The following is a 19862-nucleotide window of genomic DNA, read 5'->3' as shown; positions in this document are numbered from 1 at the left end:
GATTAATTTATCTTTTGTTGTCAGCGCCAGCGGTTTTCCATCTTAAAGGTGCGCACGCTCCCGTTAGGACGCCGCTCGACGCTCGACGGGGAGACGTGTGAAAAACGCTTTGCTTTGGCTTTTACTTAAGTGCCGTTTTCATCTATGTTTCATTAAAATCACTGATTTGAGATGTCACGTCGACGAAAGGTAAGACCGTTATTAATTTGTAAACACGATAAACCGTTTTGTGTGGGCGGTCGTTCGCAGAAATGTCAAAGGGAAAAAGAAGCTGAGTTGAAACTTCGGCAATAAGCCAAGTGGAAATTAACAGATCGAAGATTTGACAACGTAGTCTAGAATCTGCAGTGTAAAATTCCCAGTAGATTTCGCGATCTCCTTAAAAAGACATACTTCAATTAATAAATAGATTCGTTTTCGGGGCCTGAAGTTACGGTAAAGAAATTATGAAAGGGTCCGTACGCTGATAATTTGATCGGCATAATTAATGCCAGTTCAGCCTCATTGAAAATGAAACGTTTTATTTTTTTAGAGATCAGCTCTTCTGAATTATGAGCTTCTGTGGTACATTTTTTTTATCACAAGCTAATACAGAACCAGATCAAAACCTTAGTTCTTTTAATACCACATGATCATCAGTTAATTTATGTGCATTTCACGAAAAGCATCTAAATCGATGAATCAATCGAAAAATACCGTACAAGAATTAATTATAACTACAGAATTAATGAACTTGTAGATTGCACAGTTTAGTAGATTTTTTACTGCAAAGCGATTCCAGCTCTTAATCATGGTTTTGGTCAAAATCCTTTTAGGACAGCAAGATCTGACTTGACGTGACCACCTCTCTGGTCTAAACATTAGTCGCTGTTTTTTTTTTTGCCATGTTTGTTTTGACTGAATCTAATCTAGCGATTTTATTGTAGATTAGGACAAAGGTGCACACCCCAAATCTACTCTCTCGCCAGTTCCAGTTTTCTTATCTTGTGATTGGCTTGTGACTTATTTTTACCTTTTATCTTCTGAGTTTGTCTTGACATGTTTTTTGTGTTCTTTTAGAAAAATATGTATAACCCTCTTGTTCTCATTCCTTCCTATTTTTGAAATTCCAGTTTTGCTCCATGCTTTCTTTAAGTGGTTTGGATTCTTGAGATCATCATCCTTTTTTTTGCTGTATAATCAAGTTTTCCTCCTTGGGGTTGTAAACATTTATTGTCATTTCAGAAATGGAACATATATGTTTGTGGCACTTCATCTTTGTTAAGTCTTTCAAATGAAAGTGAAAAAGGTCCTAATACCAGACAGTTTAGTGCCAGGAAATTAATGTTTTTATCATCAAGTTAAGAGCTGAATTTGGCAGTGATAAATTTAGCTCTGCACACATTTATTTTCATCCTCTTTTTGGAGCAGAGTGGAGCAATTGAAACGACATCCAAGGATCAGAAAGCTGATAATGATGACGATAAATTAACAATGAATGATTCCAAGGTGGAATGGAGTGATCAGGAGAAGAGACGTCTTTTAGATGCTTTAAAAAAGTATGTTAACCCTCTAACCCCTAAGAGTGACTGGCATCTAATTTCTCCTCACAATATCACCCCTGAATAAAACATTAAGGTCATGAGAATAAGGGAAATGATCAACAACTAAAGAAGCTTGTGATTGTTAAACAAATTCTCCTTTTCAGAACCTTAAGAAAATATATAGAGAAAGTATGGAGAATATGCATACTGATGTTAGAGTGTAAGTGGGCCTAACCCTTTGACTCCAAAGATCTGATTGTCAATTCTCCCCATAAACTGTTATACATCTCCTAACCTTATAAATTAGCTAAAAGAATTTGGTTTTTTTAGATCGAGAGAACAACCTCTACCTGAGGGGTTGGAATATTTTCATTACATGTTTGCTTGATAATGTCTGGATAAGTTAGCGAGATGGTACATGTTAATCACTTCTAGGAGTGTAAGGGTTTAGATGCAATCATTGAAAACAAATGCATATTGCATAAGGGCCCCCTTAATTTTTTTGGTCATTTTGGAAAGATCACTCATTGTAAGTTACTGAAGTTCTGCCAATGCCTTTGCTTGTTTTAGCATAACTATCATTTGCTATCTCCAAGCAGCTGTGTATTCCCTCCTTTTTCTAGTAATTAAGCTAAGAGTAACTTAATATTGTTTTTATTTTTCTTGTTTTAACCTTTCTGTCATTAATCAAATTTAAAAAGCAAAAATAATAAGCCATATTAATGGTTTTGAAATTTATTTCTGTCTCAATAATGCTTTTTATTTAACCAGCTGGAGGCTGACAGTTATGTTGTTAACATACTTCAGGGTAATGTGTGTGAAATATTGCTTTCATTCAATTTGACACAGAGATGAAGGAAAAAACAACTGGCGTTGGATTGCAAGACAAGTGAAAACGAGGACAACAGCACAGGTTAATTAGAATGCATAGCATTTTGAATTTTGTTTAATTTTCTCAGCTGATGAATTGAGCTGCTGATTGACATGCTGTCAATCAAGTTAAAAATGTTATCTAACCATCATTATTTCTACATACATGTTTTGTGTCTGAGTAACAGGCAAGAGAAGCTTATGAAATATTTTTCTGCAGGTGAAAGACTTTGCTTCAAAACTCAGGACAGAAAAGCAAGGTTTGTTAACTTAACAAGTGAAGAAGTTATATTGAAATTTTGAAAATCATGCCTTAAAATTTCCTCATTTGTCAGTCTTCTGTGTTTTCTTGTTCAGCATCCAACAAGAGACCAATTGCACCAAAAGATGACAGTCCACTTGAGGTATTAAAAAACTTATTTCATGGAAAATGACATGACTTTGTTTAACTTTCTGTGCTGCTGAATTTGAATGTTATTTTTTTTTATTATGTTGTGTGTCAAGGCATGGATTAATGTGACAAAGAGACTGAGAGGTGACAGTGATGTAGATGGGACTTGTATTCCTCAGGTATGAATTCTCCATTTGGCTTGTTAAATATTTACAGTACAAATAAGCTTAGTACATGTGAAGATTCAAGTTATTCTTTCATGTTCCTGCATCAAGCTCCTTAATGATAGTTTTGGTAGATCTCTGCATTGATCTTGAATTATCAAGCTGATTAAAGGATTGTTAACTGCAAATTCTGTGAACTTTTTGGATTTTTAAGCATATCCACTAGGAATGACTAAGATCTTTCCTATGGGTGGGAGGTAGTATTCTTAATTAATCTCATACATTGCTCCTTTGTATGGCATTTTTTGTGAGAGTGTGAAATAATGTAGAGATTTAATTAAGCTTTAGCTCACAATGATTTAAATCTATTTAACCTATATGTCCAACAAAATTTTACATGTTGTTGTATATTTGCATTAAGTCAAACACAGTGGTACATGATGCTGTAGATTCAGATTAAGTATAGTCTCAAATGGGTGTAGTCATTTTTAATTTCATATCATTTTGTTTGTTTTTCCCTATTAAGTACTTTATTTGAAAAAAATCTGAGCAACATTGCCAACAAGGCATATATGCCACTGCAAGCATAATCTTTTTTGAAGGTGTCTCTGATCAACCTTAAAATGTTGATATGGTTGCAAAAAGAAAAGTTCCATTTCCAAAAGGAAAAAGAGCATTGTGCAATGTTGCATGACATAATATCACCACTTTCTTACCCTTATATAGTAAGTGAGAGAACTTATAGCATAGCGGTGTGCCAATGAAGTTTACCTTAAATTCTTTTTTTACTATAATTTTTTAGTTACTTTATTACAAGACTGTATACATTTCCCTGATGAATATTTTTGGAAATTCTAAGACCAATTGGTGACTGATTTGGTTCAAACTGTGTGCTCCTGCTGCTAATTTAAGGTTAAACAGCTATAGATATAAGGTAGACTAAATTTATATGAGAAGCCACTGAGAATGGAAAGGCATCCTCCCAATGCCTTTTACAACAGAATCAAACTGCAGAAACAACACCATCTGAAGAATTGTTGGAAAAGGAAGTTAACAGCTGCAACAACCATGTTGACCCTGGTATGGAGAAAAGTGATGAAAATAAAGAGGAATCACAGGATCCAGCAGGTGAAAGCACAGATGAAAATCAAACTGGTCCAGGATCCAAAATCAACCATGACAAAAACAACCGTGAGATAGACTATATTATGGTAAGACTATGAGGATATCAAACTTAACTGCACCAAGCAAAATACTCATCAGCGCCAAAATTTTTCCATTTAGAATTTAAATTTATTTAATTGCGGTTCACTTCATACATGGTCTATGTGATGTTATAAGTTAGAATGTAGAAAAACTGCATACTGGTACTTCATAGTTTAAAGCTGTATCTAAAATAGGCAAAATGAGCAAAGAGATTTTAAAACTGTAGGGTCTGTCTGGTTTTTTTTTTTACCTCTTCTGTGTTGGAGAGGGAATACTCTCTTTCACCAATTCAGTGTTTGTGCCCTATCCCTGTATTAGACCTACCACACTGTCATCTTGAATATTTGCGGGAACATCAAATACAAAATGCCCATCTTACATGATTACTTTCAGGTTATTTTAGAACCAAGTTAACTTTATAATCCCAGGTCACAGATAAGGTCTTGGAAAAGGTCATGGAATTTAATGATTTCTAAAGATTGCAAACCCTGAGTGACACAAAGTTTCTTCTTGTCATTCTTCAATTTTTTGTTTTTGTTTTTTGCAGAAGGACATTTTGACTAATCAGAGACAAATGATGGAGAAAATTGATGTTTTAGACTCCAAACTTGAAAAGCTGCAGTCTAATAACCAATCCTCACCGTCAACTGTAATGGAATTGTTGGCTAAGATCAATGAAAGACTCGATCAGCTCAGCAAGAATGCATCCCATGCTTGTTGTGGTGGACCAATCATTCTTCAAACAACTCGTCATGCCAATGTTGTACATCAACCTGTCCTTGATCCCTGTCTATCTTGTAGAGACATGATAAGAAACGACAGAACTGAATTTTTACCAGTAGCTCCTTCAGAAGATAATATCTCAAGCATCTCATGTCCTTTAAACACAAATTATGAATCAACAAAAACTTCAAATGTAAATAGCACAGGGAATGATTCTTCTAAGTGTGTTTCTGGGCAACAACATTGTATGGATTTTGTCTCCGACAAGCAGAATGATTCTTACCCTGAACCACAAATTATGGTTACCAGCCATCACACATCTTCTCCAAGAGTTACCTCAAGTGTTCATGGTGCACCTCCTGAAGATCTCTCTGAACCACCAAAAAACAATAAAGGTAGCGTTCTGAAAAAGGTGTCTTGTGTATCAGAAAGTGAGGACATTTCACCAAGTATGTCAAGTGAACAAACTTTGCCAGCCACTAAACATTCTTCAAAGACAGATGCTTATATTTTTCTCAGTAAAGAAAGTAGCTCCATGCCAAAGGGATCCCAATGTAAAACTGTAATTGTTAGTCAACCTCCAATCAGTGCGATAAACAACTCTCCTCCATCAGCAAAAGAAGTTTCAAATTTTTCAAGACAACAGCGAATTTCATCCTCTCAAGCTGAGTGCAGAAATGTGTCTTCTCCTTCATGTACTCAACATTTTATAACAGCATCCACACATGTTCCTTCTGTAAACAGGTCACAAGTGCGAATTACACCCTTATCCCAGCCGTCTTTTAGTGGTGGTGAGATTGTGTTATCTAACAGCCATGCTGTTGTAAAAAATCCATCATCACATGCAACAGAAATGCAGCTTGATTATAAATCCACGGCAACAGTTTTTCCAGACACTTCATGTACTGTCTCCAGCCTGTCATCTGGACCAAGCCATTTTACTCCACAACACGCCATCTTGGTGGCTAATGGCTCTACCAGCAGTACACCATCACGTAATACATGTGATAAACCCTCTTCAGGTGTTCAAGTGCTTCAAGAACCTTCACCTCCAGTGCAAAAGAACATTCCGCCAGGTTACATAGCCCTTTCACACACTCCAACTGTTCCCCCATCTCCAAGCACACCAAACAACACAACTGCATGGCAGCCTCAAACAGTGATGTCAACAGGGTCTAGTCATGCCATGCATCAAAGAACAGAGTTCCACAGTTCCCCAGCCTCACATGCCATTCTTTCAACACCTGGTGAGTGAATTTAGACATGCATGCAGGTAATAGGTACACATTACCACATGTGTCTCTAATCTTTTTCAAGCCCAATATTTTTGGTAGAATCATACAAAAAAGAAAAGGGAAGTCAAATTAAATGCCAAATTAAATAATGAAAGAAAACTAATAATGCTTATCATATCTCTTTATGAGGGCAGATACAGTTGTTACAACCAAATTAATTAAATAGAAATTATTTTTAACCTTGTTTCAGTCTTTGTCAAAATAAAAAGAATATGGATTATCCTTTGGTTTATCAAAATATTATATTTTGGTAGAAATGGGTGTTCTTAATTCAAATTTACAGGACATCTAAGTTGCAGAAATAAGTCATCAACTGAAAATGGTTCTAAACCCATATTAAAGACATTTGAAAAATTTGCAAAGAGATGAATCTTATGCATTGATGCCAATTTTTATTAAAAAAAAAAAAAAAAAAGTAAAAGAAAAAAGAACGGACAGGACTTTTCTTTGACTTTTATTTCTTGTGCTAATGGATTTTTTTTTTGCTCTCCAGATGAAGTTAGTGGTAGACAAGACAAAGTCTCAAGACGGGATGTTCTCAGTGCAGGTACATGTATTATCAGTTTATCCCTTAAACTCCAAGTAGTGATTAACATGTAACTTCTCCCTTTAATATCCATACATTATCCAACAAATAGGTAATGAGAATATTGAAAATATCCAGATAAAAGTTGTTATCTGGATTTAAAACTAAATTCTCATCACTAATTTATAAGGAAATGTTTAGCAGCTAGAGGGGAGAATTCACAATCAGATCTTGTGAGTGAGAGGGTTAACATTTATATTGACTAAGTTTTGCATTCAGTTACTTGAAAGAGTGAGGAAAATGGGAACAGTCTACCTTTGATATTTTTAGGCAAGATTTAGAATGAGAAACTCAAACCTTAGACTTTCTGTTAAAGATTTTTAAATTAAAGTAACTGATTCCTGTTATTGTTCCCCCTTTCAGCCATGTTACTCAGTACCTATGTCTCAGAACACCCTAATCAACAGGATCAATTACACTGGCAGTCCTGCCTCAATGCAATAATCGCAGATAATCAAGGAAAAAACCAAGATCAGCCCAGACAAGATCTTTCACAGCTTGGTAAGAGTGTCATTTTTTGGAGCATGTCATGTTGGTGTATGATCATGTTCCCATAACCAAAGAGGTTATTTTATTCCAGTTTCAGTAGGTGGTAGTCCACACGTCCTGATGATTCAACATGAACTAGAAGATGTCTACAAGAAATGCAGAACTCGTCCACAGTTCTTTTCCCTGCGCTTGGCTGAGAGGCTGTTTGGACTTGATGTAATGATGAAATCCACGCCTAATGGGATTGGAGGAAAAGCAGCTCTAAACCCAACAATTTTGGATGCAATCAAAAGTAATTACTTATATCTTAACCCTCTATCTCCCAAAAGTGATTAACATGAAACTTCTCCCCATAATATCCCATACATTATTCAGCAAACAAGTGATGAGAATATTCAAACTTATCAGGTAGAGGCTGCTATCTTGATCTAGCACCAAGTTCTCATAACTAATTTTCAAGGAAATGTGTAGGAGCTAGTGGGAAGAATTAAAAGAATTAACAATCAGATCTTGGGAGTTAAAGGGTTAAGTGAAGTAAAGTCTCAACAAACATTTGCATAAGCACACTACTAAAACTAAAGCCTGGCCAGCTTGTAATTAACCCTTTAAATCACAAGATCTGATTGTTGATTCTCCCTTCTAGCTGCTACACAATTTTTTTTGTCAATAAGTTATGAGAATTTGATGTTAGATCAAGGTAACAACTTCAACCTGATAATTTTGAGTATTCTCAGTACCTGTTTACTGGATATTGTATAGATATTATAGGGAGAGGTTACATGTTAATCACTTCTGGGAGTTAAAGAGTTATTAAGTAAAAGAGTAAATACCTTCATTGGACCCTCAGAAGAAGGCCTTAGGTTATTGCCGGTACTTAGTTTTGATAGACAGGGTGAAAGACAAATGAATACAAGGGGAGATTTGGTGTCAGATCAAGATAACAACTTCTACCTAATAACTTTGAGTATTCTCATTACCTGTTTGCTGAACAATGTTTGGATATTTTAGGGAGAAATTACATGCTAATCACCTCTGGTAGTTAAAGGGTTAATAAGACCAAATTATCTCATAGGGTTAAAGACAGACAGGCAGAAAGGTAAACTGTTTAACTGATTGACTGATTGACAGATCATTGCATCAAAACTAAACATCTAATTATAATAATACCCACAATTTTCTAACTTTGTTTGGATCAAATGTTTGAAAAAGAAGCAAATATCTGTAGGTACTGGTATATTACTCTTGAAGTTGTGAAAAATGTTAACTTGGTTTCTCTGTTTATCTCTTTTTAGCTGAAGTCCTTCAGAGGTTTGGTTCAGGAGTGTCTCCTGAACAACAGACTGAGATGTGGAAAGGCTGCATGACCAGTATTGCTCAGAGGTGCAAAAGACTCCGAAATCCACGGAGGAACAGGTCACCAATGGTCACAGTAATCAGTAATGACAATGAAGGGCCCCCTTCTATGGCAGTGGGCAAAGAATTGCGTCTTAACATGGCTGGAAATCCTCAAACTGAGTCAGATGATGAAGATGAGGAATTTGATATGGATAATTTGAATCATCCAAGTTCACATAAAACTCCAACTCTAGTAAGATTGTCATCTGACAGTGAACAAGAGGATTCACATGGCAGCATTCACAATGTTTCTTGTAGGAGTGGAAACATTAAGATTCACAACGTGAAACAATTGGAAGACTCTGGAAAGCAGATGAAGCCAGCTGTTAATTCAAGGGAAGAATCTGGGGATGAGGAAGCAGCTGTACATGTTCCTCCAGGCATTGACCCAGACATAACAGTTGTTCACTTGCCATCCACTCTGGAAACAGCATTACAGCCTAAAGAATTGAACAAACAACTGGGCATAGCTCTCTCTCGAGCCAATGGAGCAGACACCTTTATCAGATTGAAAGAAAGTGAAAGTTCTGATGCTCATCCCACACATATTCAGGAACCCTATATGCAGACAAGAGACACTGTGTCACCTGGGCATAATTTACCTGTTGCTTGCAAATATTCTGGAGACCGTCCACCTGTAGAAGGAAATATTTACAAGCCTGGTGGGACATCTGCTGAAAATATCATAGTGTCCGGCATTAAAATGACTCCAGACTGTAAGTTTATGTAAATTATAGGCCTATATTTTACAGTGAATGTACTATAACCACTTAAAATACTTAGAGTAACAGTACTGCTCAGGAATTTGAAACCCAAATAATTTGACAGGATTCAACAGGGTTGGTATGGGTCCTGGAAAACCTGGAAAATCCTGGAATTTTATTTCGACATCTCCAGGACTGGAAAAAGACCACAGGTACTGGAAAGTCCTGAAAATCTTCTTAACTCAAGGGATACAGTTTTTAGAATTTTGCATGTCCAAAATGTATTTTAGACCATAAGGAGAATTGATTTTGAACTCTTGGGAATGAAAGGGTTGAAGGTGACCTGGAAAAATTAATCTGAGTCCAGGAAAGGTCCTTGAAATTTCTTCCTGAAAAAGGGTACAAACCCTGCACATGTGTGTGAGTATTGTGCACATCCACCAAATGAATGCAAACTTGAACAATGTTTGCTCTTTGGCTTTGATTTAGCTGACTTTCTCTTTCCTAAAGATCTACATGTATTTTGCTGTGCAGCTATGTTATGTGGTGCTTTTATCCGTGAAGTTTCTCGCTTCATGGTTCAGACATTTTTGTGCAAAGGCAGCACTTAGAGCTGCAGTTCAATGTTTTCAGTTCAACCATCCACCTAATTCTGTGCTCATTAATCTTTAAGAGACCTAAAATTTGACAATACGAATGGCTTGAGTGCAAATACTGTGTGTTGAAGGTTGTCCTTCTTTTTAGCTGTCATGGTTAACTGTCTGGTTCTGGATTGATGTTATCTTTTCCAAAATGCATAAGTTGAGTAGACAAGTAAGTTAGCAGCCTCAACAATTGGCTGATGAGTTATTCCATTAACAAGAATTTATGTTTCTTGAACAACTGTGACTGGCCCTTTCATCATGATTTTGATCCAACTACAAAATGGTGTCAATAAATCTTTTGTAACAGGCTGTGCTCTTGCTGAAACTTTCACAAGGTAGCATACTTGTTCAACGACATGTCCCAATGGCCAATCTGAAAGTACCAAAATACAGTCTTTTCTATTTCCCAGTAGATCATACTACAAGTATTATCCCCCACAAAAATATCCCAAAAGTTGTTCAGGAAGAGTTGAAAAGTCAAGGTCAACATGCAGAGATTCTCCGAATAAAGGGTACGTATCTAATCCCTTGCTTTAATTGTTATTTTATTTTATATTTTCATTGTGCACATCTGAATTTATGGCAGATGTACCGTAGACGTATTATTGGGTATTTGTTTTTTTTTTAAAGTTATTTTCATTGTCCTTTTGAGGTTGCAGTGCTTCCCTCTCACAAGGATCGACTAATTGAGACTGTTTTTTATGTTTATTTCTTCTCTAGATGATTCTTCTAAATTGAGTCAAATAAAAGTAAAGTATATTTACCTGGAGGATTCTGGAAATGCCCGTCTTTTCATACAGCAAGACCAGGCCATGGAGACACCAAGTGAGGCAAACGCCACACCAGAAAAGCCCTGTGTGCATTTGCAACAGCCATCTACTCAACCAGCACCTCAGGAATTAGCAAAAGATGATGATGCTACACTCCTTCTACTTCACTCACGGTCAGCATCAGAGCAAAACTTTGCAGTGCAATTGCTGCGTCATTTCTTTAAGCCACATGAACTTGATGGCCGAAATGTTAGAGGAGTTGGAGGAAAGCTTGCCTTAAATCCTGAAAAAATCAGTAAAATCAAAGGAATTGTATTTAGGTTTTTTCCATCCTCTCTTGCACAGCAAGAACTGTTGTGGCGGGATTGTCGAAGAGCAATTGACGCATATCTACGTAATAGAAAGCCCAGGACTTCTGTTGGGTCAAAGCTTTCTTCTTGAGCATTTTTTTAAGTTTGATTGTTTAATTTAAGCTATATTATCATTTAGTTCCCAATGCAATCTAGAAGTGAGCCTAGGAATTTTGTTAGGTCAAAGTTTTCTTCTTAAGCATTTTATACAGTTTGTTTGTCGGTAAAAGTAATTTTCACTAAATCTTAATAAAAATTAAAGTTATCATCATTTTGTGAGGTTATTTTCTTGCCATATTTCCTTAGTAAAATTTGATACAAGTTTGCCTCATAACTGAGGCAAACTTGTGGTTGCACCTTTTTTACTCTCTATCTGTTTGTTACTCTGACAAATGGCTAATGCTGGAAACATCATCTTTCAAAGTTCTTTACAGTGGCCAATTTACTTTGTCAATTCAGATGAAATGCCAAATTTTCTTGTATTACCCCCACTGACGCAGAACCTAAGTTTCTGTTGAAACTTTCTTCCTTAATTCATTTATGCATCTTTTTGTCTTTCTGGTAGATGGTTACTTCTTTAATTCATTGCCATATGGTAGCATCAACCTTTTTCTTTAAAACTAGATGCTAGCATTCACCTGCTACTCTGGTTTGTTTCTTATGAAAAGAGCAACTGATTGAGTCGTTAAGGGTAGTTTGTTTATGTCGCCTGCTGTTGGTGACATACTATGGTACTTCATCATTTTTGTTTGGACTTGTCACTTAGAAATTGATGAATTTTTTATGAGGGCATCCCTTACTCAATATTACTCTTATTAAAAAGTCAAAATACCAACAGCAAAAGGTCAGGCAAATTCCTTTTTTACTTAATGAGTATAACCACAATGAACTGCCACCAGCATTATTTTGTGAAAATGTTCATTCTGGTTAACCAGTTTACCACACCCCAAGGAATGAAAAGTCTTATGTATTGACTGTGTTTGTTTGGGTGACATGATTTGCAATTAACAAACATCTGAGCAGTGCTGTTACTGAAATAAACTAATATTCCTACAGTAATTATCCTACTGCTATTGCAACTCAATAACAAAGCATTTGAGATTTTGTAATGTCCTTGTTAGGGATTCTGTTTAGTAGACTGCTTACCTGGATTGAAGGGTGGCTTATTGACAAAGGAGGTCATATGTGTAGCAGATGAATGAACAACATTGCATGCCATGTGCATAAAAACACATGAAACAAAGATTTTAGTTGATAAAATCCTACCGTGACCTGCAATTGTAATACCAATTATTTAGCTCTACAGTATAATTGATGCTGCAGTTTAGGGATAAGGTGTGTAACAGAAATTTCAGGAGTTACTTCTAGATAGGGGGGGTTGACACTTGGTGGGAAGAATCAATATTTTAATTGAGCTTGGTTCTGAGACCCATACATATTTCACATGTGGTAATTTTTAACAAACACTGAATTTTATGGTAACTTAATTTTAAAAATCTTGAATGGTCAGTACTGTTGCTATGGTGTTGGGTATTGTAATTGTGATTTAAAAGGATGATGATAATAACTGTGATGAGGATGATTATGGTTGTTGTAGGGTGGCAGTTGCAGTGGTAGTATTGATAATAATGGATAACATTTCTGAGTCTTCAATACTTAACCTTTCACACTCTAACATCACTATGCATATTCTCCATACTGTCCTTTATACATTTCTTAAAGTGCAGACAAAGAGAATTTGTATAACAATCAATGGCTTCTTTAGTTGTTGATTATTTCCTTATATTGTATTATTTATATAACCTTCATGTTTGATTCAGGGTGATTCTGTTGGGAGAAATTAGATGTTAATCACTCTTATGGGTTAATGGGTTAACTTGTCTTTTGTTTATTGATTTACATGTCAAATAGACTCCTATGTGCTGGTTGGAGGAAACCCAAATGTGGCTCTGCCTCGTCAGAAGTATCTTGATTCACTCACAAGATCAGGGCAGCCAACACACTTTGCAGTCCGTCTGGCAGAGTTGACTTTTGGAGACGAGGTTCTTAGGGCATCAACAGTGACAGGAGCCAAACCTGGCACTTTACAGTTAGATCCAGCAGTCATTGATGCCATTCAAAGTAGGTTAATGATGTTCACTTCTTAATGCCACAACAGGATATTAATTGAGCATTCTTGAATAGTTTCCAAGTTCCCAAAAGATTATTGCATGGGGCTGCTTGATTCTCTCAAAAATTGTACATGTCGGTGATGCTTGACAATAAGGCTGGAAAGTTTATGACACCCTCTCAACCAAATGGATTTAAATCTTACACCAGTTGTTACTTCATCACTCCTGTTTTGATGTCCCTGAGACCAGGTATGAGTCTGTGTTTAAAGATACTAATTATTTTTTGATGTTTTTAATTTTTCATGCATTAGCTGAGGTGATCGACAGGTTTTTAAAAGACCTAAACAAAGAACAGCAAGCAGTAGTTTGGCGGAAGTGTGTCACAAGTATAGCCACAAGGTGTAAAACCCTTCGGTACAACAGATCCAAGGTGCAGATGGCACAAGGCGAACATCAGTGGACAATTCATCCTAGCCATGTTACAGATGACAAACCACAGTAGACAAAGGAATGGCAACTTGTAGAACTGTTTTCCCTTAAGAAGCTACCAATACATACAGTTTCTCAATATTCAAAGAAAATTTCATTCTACTATCCTTTGAATATGATCATTACTTAGTGATATTTATTCATATCTAATAGCACTTTGTGAGTAACTTACACTTCATAAATTTCATTTGAGTTTTTGGTTGAAATAAATTAGGTGGTATTCTGTGAGTATTTTTTAGGTACATGGAAAATTTCCTAGCTGGTCAAACAAGACAATATGCTTAGTGGTGGGGAAGTCTGAGTGTGTTGTCAAAAATGGCAGTGTGGTAGCAGAAATAGCATAGATGTGAGCAATGAATGATATCTGGTTTGCATGGCAGGTTGTTGGTGAGCCTGTGTACTAGCTAATTTAAAAAAAAATGAAAGCAAACTAATTTTCTTGGTATTGTGAATGTTTTTAGAGGGTTGAAGCATGAGATGTGCATCATACAGCAGACAGTAAAATTATTTACTTTTAAATTATGAAATGGAGGCATAGCAGTTCATGATGCTTACTTTCAAGAGAAAATAATTTCATATCACAATTTTAAAGTCGTAGAGTCTTAAAAAGAGGCTTTATTGAATTTTCTTTTTTGAGTCTTTAGTTGTACCCAAGGTGTCTCCATTGTTATGGACAATAATTTGAATAGCTTAGCTCTTAAGAAATTATATATTAATCTGTGTTAAGTTGAGCAGTGTCCAATATAGGAGGGGACCTAAAGCTAATTCTAAGTTATTTGTTGACCCACTTCAAAATAATTATAATTTCAGATGAATGCAGCATAAGTTAAATTTCCTTTATAAGCAAGGAAGTAAATCTTCAATTGAAACAAACTTTCAGTGTCATTCTTTTTTCCTGTATTGAAGTAATATTAAGGTAGTATCTTTTGAACAGTTTTAGCTTACTATGCAAGTACTTGCATTCATTTTACAAAATGACAAGATGAGAGGATTCATTAGAATGAGAGAATGTGAGGGATGATTTTGTCAATTTAATGTCAAATGAAGGTGTTTGGTTTTTTTCTCTTTTTTCACTGGAAAGGCAAATCAGAATAGTTTAAGGTGGCTTATACTTTTGACTTTCAGGGGCCCCCAGGGCTCATTTAAGTTATTTGTAGCCTCTCTTTAAAAGAATTATAATTTCAGATGACTGCTGCACAAGTTAATTTTTTTTTAAATAAGGAAGTAAATCTTGTAATAACAACAAAGCCAGCTTTTAATGTTATAATTTTTGCCTGTTTTGAAGCAATAATAAGTATTAATTGAATAGCTATAGCCTACTCTATGCACATTCATTTTTCACATAACAAGGTGAGAGGATTCAACAGAATGAGAGAAAGTGAGGTGTCATTTTTTCAATTTCATTGTTTAAAAAAAGGATTGTGTTTTTGTTTGTTTGTTTTTCACTGGAAAGGCAAGTACAGTTTTGAGTTTGTGTTTGTTTGAATTGATTATAAAGGGAGAAACATTTAGTCCCTGTGAGGACCAGTTTCTTGTTTCAGTTCCTTTTATGATAGAAACTTGGAATAATCTCCTGCAACTATAAAAAGTAGAACTGGAAAAAGCTTCTGAATAAAGCACATGTTACTTAAATGCACTTTTAATAGATGTACAGGCCTTAAGAAACATTTGTTTTTGCACACACTGATGCAATAAAAAGACCAGTTTAATTTGTGAAGTTGGTAATAGCTGCCTGAAATTCATGCACTGAATGCTGCTGAAAAGTTTTTGATTATGTACTTCCTTATAATTAGTTAACTTAACTTACCAAAACCAAGGAAAGAATGTGTGGGGGAAGCACAGGGGCACACCACTCCTCCAATAAGATTTTTAATAACTAGGTAGTTTCCAAAGGAAAATTGGAGACCTAAACCCTATCCCCCAAAAATTTTGAACAAAATTAGAAAAAAAATTATTTACCTGATAAAGCACATCACAATTCAGCTACCCCTAGACAAGAGCCCCCCCCCCCCCCTTTCCATATGATCAGCTTAAAAGGACTAAATTTTTTAACAATTTTTAAGGCACTTAACTGTAGGAAGTACTGCATACTAAAGGAAATAAGCAGAAAAGGGTTGATGCAGGTTTTAATTAAGTGTCATCAAACTGGGCACAAAGTGTACTTATCATGGCTGATCAGAATGAAAGAAGACATTGCAAGGAATCAGCAAGATGCTGATGAGTGTAAAAATATAGGTGACTAAGCAAGTTGTAATGGGTTTCAGCTACCCCTCAGATTGGTCAAGATTTTTCTTAAGGTTAACAGATAGAATACATATTCCTTTTGACTCTCAATTGAAACTTGCTCTGTTGCTGCATACCTTCTGAAGAAAATTGAGTTATGCTTAAAATGCCTGATATCCTTTTTTTACATCCATACAGATTATGACAATTGCAGCCATGGAGCCAGTGCAACCTGGAGATGGTAAGAAAAAATTTTGAAATGTCTTTAATGTATCTAGCCAGAGTTAAAGAAATTATGCATAAGAGATTTCAAAGACATTGCATCCTGAACTAGGAAATGAAAATTGTGAATGAGAAATCTCAAGTTCTTTTTCAAACCTTCCTTCAGAAATTTTTGGCTCAGCCTTGAGATAAAGCACTTTTAAATTCATTTTCAAATTAACCAAATAGAGTCTAACTATCGTAAATCATTTGTTGAGTGACAAGTAAATAAATGTTTCTCTTAAGCTCAGGCATTGATTTTCTCATTTTGGTGTGCATGAAATGTATTTACCAAGACTATCTGTGAAACTGGATTAAATTCTGGGGAGGGGGTAGGGATAGGCTGTAATGAACTAGCACCCCATCCAGGGGCAATAGACATACTCCTTGTCACTATATGCTATGGAAGGCAGGGTGTGCGCCAAGGATGTGCCACCTGATCTTTGAGTGGCCACAATTTCATTATTAAAAACATGTTGCATGATTTGATTCACAGGGGAGGCTTCATCACCAGATTACAGTCAGATATACACCTTGCTAAGTAGAGTGATGCGAGGTCAGCCACCTCCTGACCTCACCCCTCTTAGTAAGTAATGTTCTGAATAAATATAATTTTAGGCCATACCTAAGGAATACCAGTACATCCCCAACCTTAGAAAAGTCTATCATGGAGAAATCTTATACATAGAGCTAGCTCCTCGGGTTGTGTTCTTTAATAAGGTTTTTTATTCATTCAGTTTTCGACTTCATCGAGGGCTGTTAATGAGAAAATGCCAAGGACACTCCTGACAAATTGTTGAGGAATTATGTGTTATGGACTGACAGACTATTGTGCTGTAAATACCCCCAATAATTTCACAGAGTTTCAGGCTTATTTTTAAGTACCCCACTCTTAGAACTGAAGACTTGCTCTGGGTTTTCATTTTTAGAGGAAGTTAGCACTTTTCTATCTTGCACTTTGTCCTCATTTTTTGAGCAACAACAACACTTACATACTTTGAGCTCAACGTTTGTCCCAGAATTGACAAGAATTATTCGCTGCATACTAAGAAGTGCTTGAGATGTTTCTAAATCCATAGCTTTTGTGTTCAACTCATTTACTTTAAATTGTTGATTTTATTTTTATTTGTCTACATAACCTTGTAGCTCTCGATAACATTCTCATATGAACAACTTTTTCATTCACCATCACACACAGGATTCTGAACAAAGACTTATTTATGTTTACATTCTTGACCCCAAATGTAAAACTCTAATCAATATAATGAGTCTTTTCCTTCTTTTTTCACTGCAGGTGCTCGAGTTATCTTGGACTTGATGGCAGACCTTGATCGTCGTCTTGCAGGTCATGACATTAGTAGCCAAGTAAACTTTATCACTAACAAGTACAAAGAAGTGATGCAGAGTCAGGATACTGCCTTATCTTCAGAGCAGACACAAGTTCCTTCAGGTCAAGCTGAAGCAGCATGCAGCACCTCTGATCCAGGTCCCAGTAGTTCTGGCAAACCAAAGACACCACTGTCTTCTCTAAACCCCTTGAATGTTCCAGTAAAATTACTTAATCTGAAGAAATCAACTCCAGTTTCCAGCTCACAGTCATAATCAGTTGAAGTAAATATGTAAAAACTATGCAGCTTTTAAACTCTTCAGACATTTTTGTCTATTATACTCTAAGGTTCTCAAACAACAATTATTTCTGACAAATACTTTATGTTCTCTCCTTCAATACTCAACGAGTGATGTGGCATTTCAGTTCATGTAATTGTATTGAATCCATTTCTTTCAATTTGAAAGAAGCATTTGTTGTCTCATTAGTTCGACAATTTCATACACTCCATCCCTTTCTTGGTGGGGTGTTGTTTAAGCTAAGGAAGGATTACTTGAATAAAGATTTGATTTCTCAGCTTGTTCTAAGGCTTTCTGTAGGTTGGTATCAAATAGTTCACACCTGCAAGAAGAGAGACAGTAATACGTAAGCCTCTAGTTTACCCTAATCACAGTTTTTTTTTTTAATTGAGTTTTGTAGATACTTAATTTCGAGGGTAGGCAATTGAATATTTTACATGCTTCATACTTACAAAGAGATCTTGGTTAATAAGAAAAGAAAACTTCAGAATGTGTGACAAGAGTAAGATGATACTTTTCCTGGAAAAAGGCTAATAAAAAATATAATTTTTTGGCTCTTATGCTAAGTTATGGTGCAACACTGTCCATTCTTTACTGGCAATTGTACCTTATTGGCATGTCCAGTGAGTAGAATGGGTTCTTCAGGGCAAAGTCTGAATACAGCTCATAAATTTTTTTGAGGAAAATATCCATTCCAAGTTGCTTTGGGTCTGTTAATACAATGAACTTCAAGCCTGTAGGGAATTCACAGAGAATGAGTAATAATAAGATGTATTCAATTGCAATCAAAAGATAAAATAGGCAAACCCAGCCCTCTTACAGCTTTCTCTTACATAAGTGAGTTGTGGGGAGGGGGGGGCTAATAAGAAGAAGAGAGGAGAGATCTGTGAACAAGATTGAAGACTTCCTCTAAGAACAGGCCCTGGTTCTTCGATGGGTGGATAACGAATTATCTGCTGAATAAATCGCTATTCAGAGGATAAGCCAAAAAAAACATAATACACTATCCAATGGATATAGATTTATCCAGTGATTAGCATTATCTACTATTTGAACAAATGAAGCCAGGTCCCTAAACTGCATCATTTCCTTCATTGGTTTACATGGGGCAGGGAGACAGTTGTTAACACTAGTGTTGAGGGTAGATAAACTTATTTGTTGTCAGTTGTCCTTCAAACTCACCTGTGTGTGTCTGATAACAATGGAGTTTAAATGAGTCAGCTTCTAAGACTTCAATTCCAGAAGATCTCTGTTCTGGGGACAGCTTTGCAGAGATTGCATAAAGCCTGTTTGTGATCAGAGGTAAACATCTTAAAAACCCTGTTTACACGCAAATTTTGTTCAAGAATGAACCCTTACAAGTGAAAGATACTGCCACCAAATTGGCCATCCATTCTTCCCTCTACCCTCTGATGCCCTCCCACCCCTCCCTCTTTCTGAAGCCTCTCTTTCCCCCCCCCCCCCCCCTTCCAACTCTTGATCTGCTCACTGATCACTTACGGTCTCAAAACAGCGGGAACGTGATCTAAGATTCGTTCTCATGAAATTAGTTAGTTTTTCACATGTGTTTTTAGGACTTGAATAACTTACGGATGAAACATGCTTGCTAACATGATCCGTTCATTTGTTGTCAATTTTGGACGACCAAACTTCAAGGATATTGGGTAGTTATCTTGGTTTTTTATGACTTCCATTGCTTCTCTTCCGTCAGGCAAGCGTTTGCCTGTTACAGGTTCACCGTTTATTGCCAGCAAAGCATGGCCAACTAACAGAAAAGAGTATTTCATTAGCAGAGGTTTAAAAAAAGCGCGACAAGGTGAAGGAAAAAATCATTACCTTTTATGCCATCTCTTTCACCAAATATTACGACCAACTTATCATCTTCGCGAAGCATAATATCTAAAGGGTAGCTAAATGTCTTTTCCACCTCGCTTTTGGGTGTAAAATGATCATAATGATAAATAAGTCCTCCTGCTCGATTTAGAATGTATACACTAAAGATCGCCATCTTGAATGACGAGTGAAGGCCTGGCGACAGTTTG

General features: G+C 36.1%; 2 protein-coding genes across 5 annotated transcripts; one reads left to right on the top strand and one right to left on the bottom strand.

Annotated features, from left to right (window-relative positions):
- The first annotated feature begins 52 nt into the window (after positions 1–52).
- LOC131783553 (uncharacterized) lies at positions 53–16112 on the top strand. Of its 4 annotated transcripts, none has more exons than XM_059100311.2 (14): positions 53–189; positions 1411–1538; positions 2373–2436; positions 2614–2653; positions 2751–2797; positions 2898–2963; positions 3950–4159; positions 4702–6124; positions 6666–6719; positions 7122–7259; positions 7339–7539; positions 8540–9358; positions 13022–13231; positions 13533–16112. In XM_059100311.2, the coding sequence occupies exons 1-14, from the start codon at positions 172–174 to the stop codon at positions 13721–13723; spliced, it is 3609 nt and encodes a 1202-aa protein (XP_058956294.2). In that variant the 5' UTR covers positions 53–171; the 3' UTR covers positions 13724–16112. The 4 variants fall into 4 exon arrangements, with proteins under 4 accessions (XP_058956294.2, XP_066024816.1, XP_066024815.1 ...); XM_066168719.1 differs by lacking the exons at positions 13022–13231; positions 13533–16112 and adding exons at positions 10404–10502; positions 10711–11328; XM_066168718.1 differs by lacking the exons at positions 13022–13231; positions 13533–16112 and adding exons at positions 10401–10502; positions 10711–11328.
- A 1178-nt stretch (positions 16113–17290) lies between these two features.
- Positions 17291–19855, bottom strand: LOC131783554 (trafficking protein particle complex subunit 4-like). Its single transcript, XM_059100312.2, has 5 exons — positions 19657–19855; positions 19411–19585; positions 19003–19106; positions 18428–18554; positions 17291–18142 (listed from the first exon to the last, which is right to left on the bottom strand). Exons 1-5 carry the CDS (start codon positions 19826–19828, stop codon positions 18055–18057), a joined length of 666 nt encoding a protein of 221 aa, XP_058956295.1. The 5' UTR covers positions 19829–19855; the 3' UTR covers positions 17291–18054.
- Between the last annotated feature and the right edge of the window lie 7 nt (positions 19856–19862).

Source organism: Pocillopora verrucosa, chromosome 6 (assembly GCF_036669915.1).
Source record: "Pocillopora verrucosa isolate sample1 chromosome 6, ASM3666991v2, whole genome shotgun sequence".
Taxonomy (NCBI): Eukaryota; Metazoa; Cnidaria; class Anthozoa; order Scleractinia; family Pocilloporidae; genus Pocillopora; species Pocillopora verrucosa.
The sequence above is the reverse complement of the archived record's forward strand: the minus strand, read 5'-3'. Positions and strand labels throughout refer to the sequence as shown.

Coding starts and splice junctions, on each gene's coding strand:
- LOC131783553 (XM_066168718.1), top strand. Junction 2,964..3,949: donor ATGGGACTTGTATTCCTCAG/GTATGAATTCTC, acceptor CTTTTACAACAG/AATCAAACTGCAGAAACAAC. Junction 4,160..4,701: donor GTGAGATAGACTATATTATG/GTAAGACTATGA, acceptor TGTTTTTTGCAG/AAGGACATTTTGACTAATCA.
- LOC131783554 (XM_059100312.2), bottom strand. CDS start 19,828: ATGGCGATCTTTAGTGTATACATTCTAAATCGAGCAGGAGGACTTATT. Junction 19,586..19,656: donor TGAAAGAGATGGCATAAAAG/GTAATGATTTTT, acceptor CTTTTCTGTTAG/TTGGCCATGCTTTGCTGGCA. Junction 19,107..19,410: donor TTAGCAAGCATGTTTCATCC/GTAAGTTATTCA, acceptor GATCACAAACAG/GCTTTATGCAATCTCTGCAA.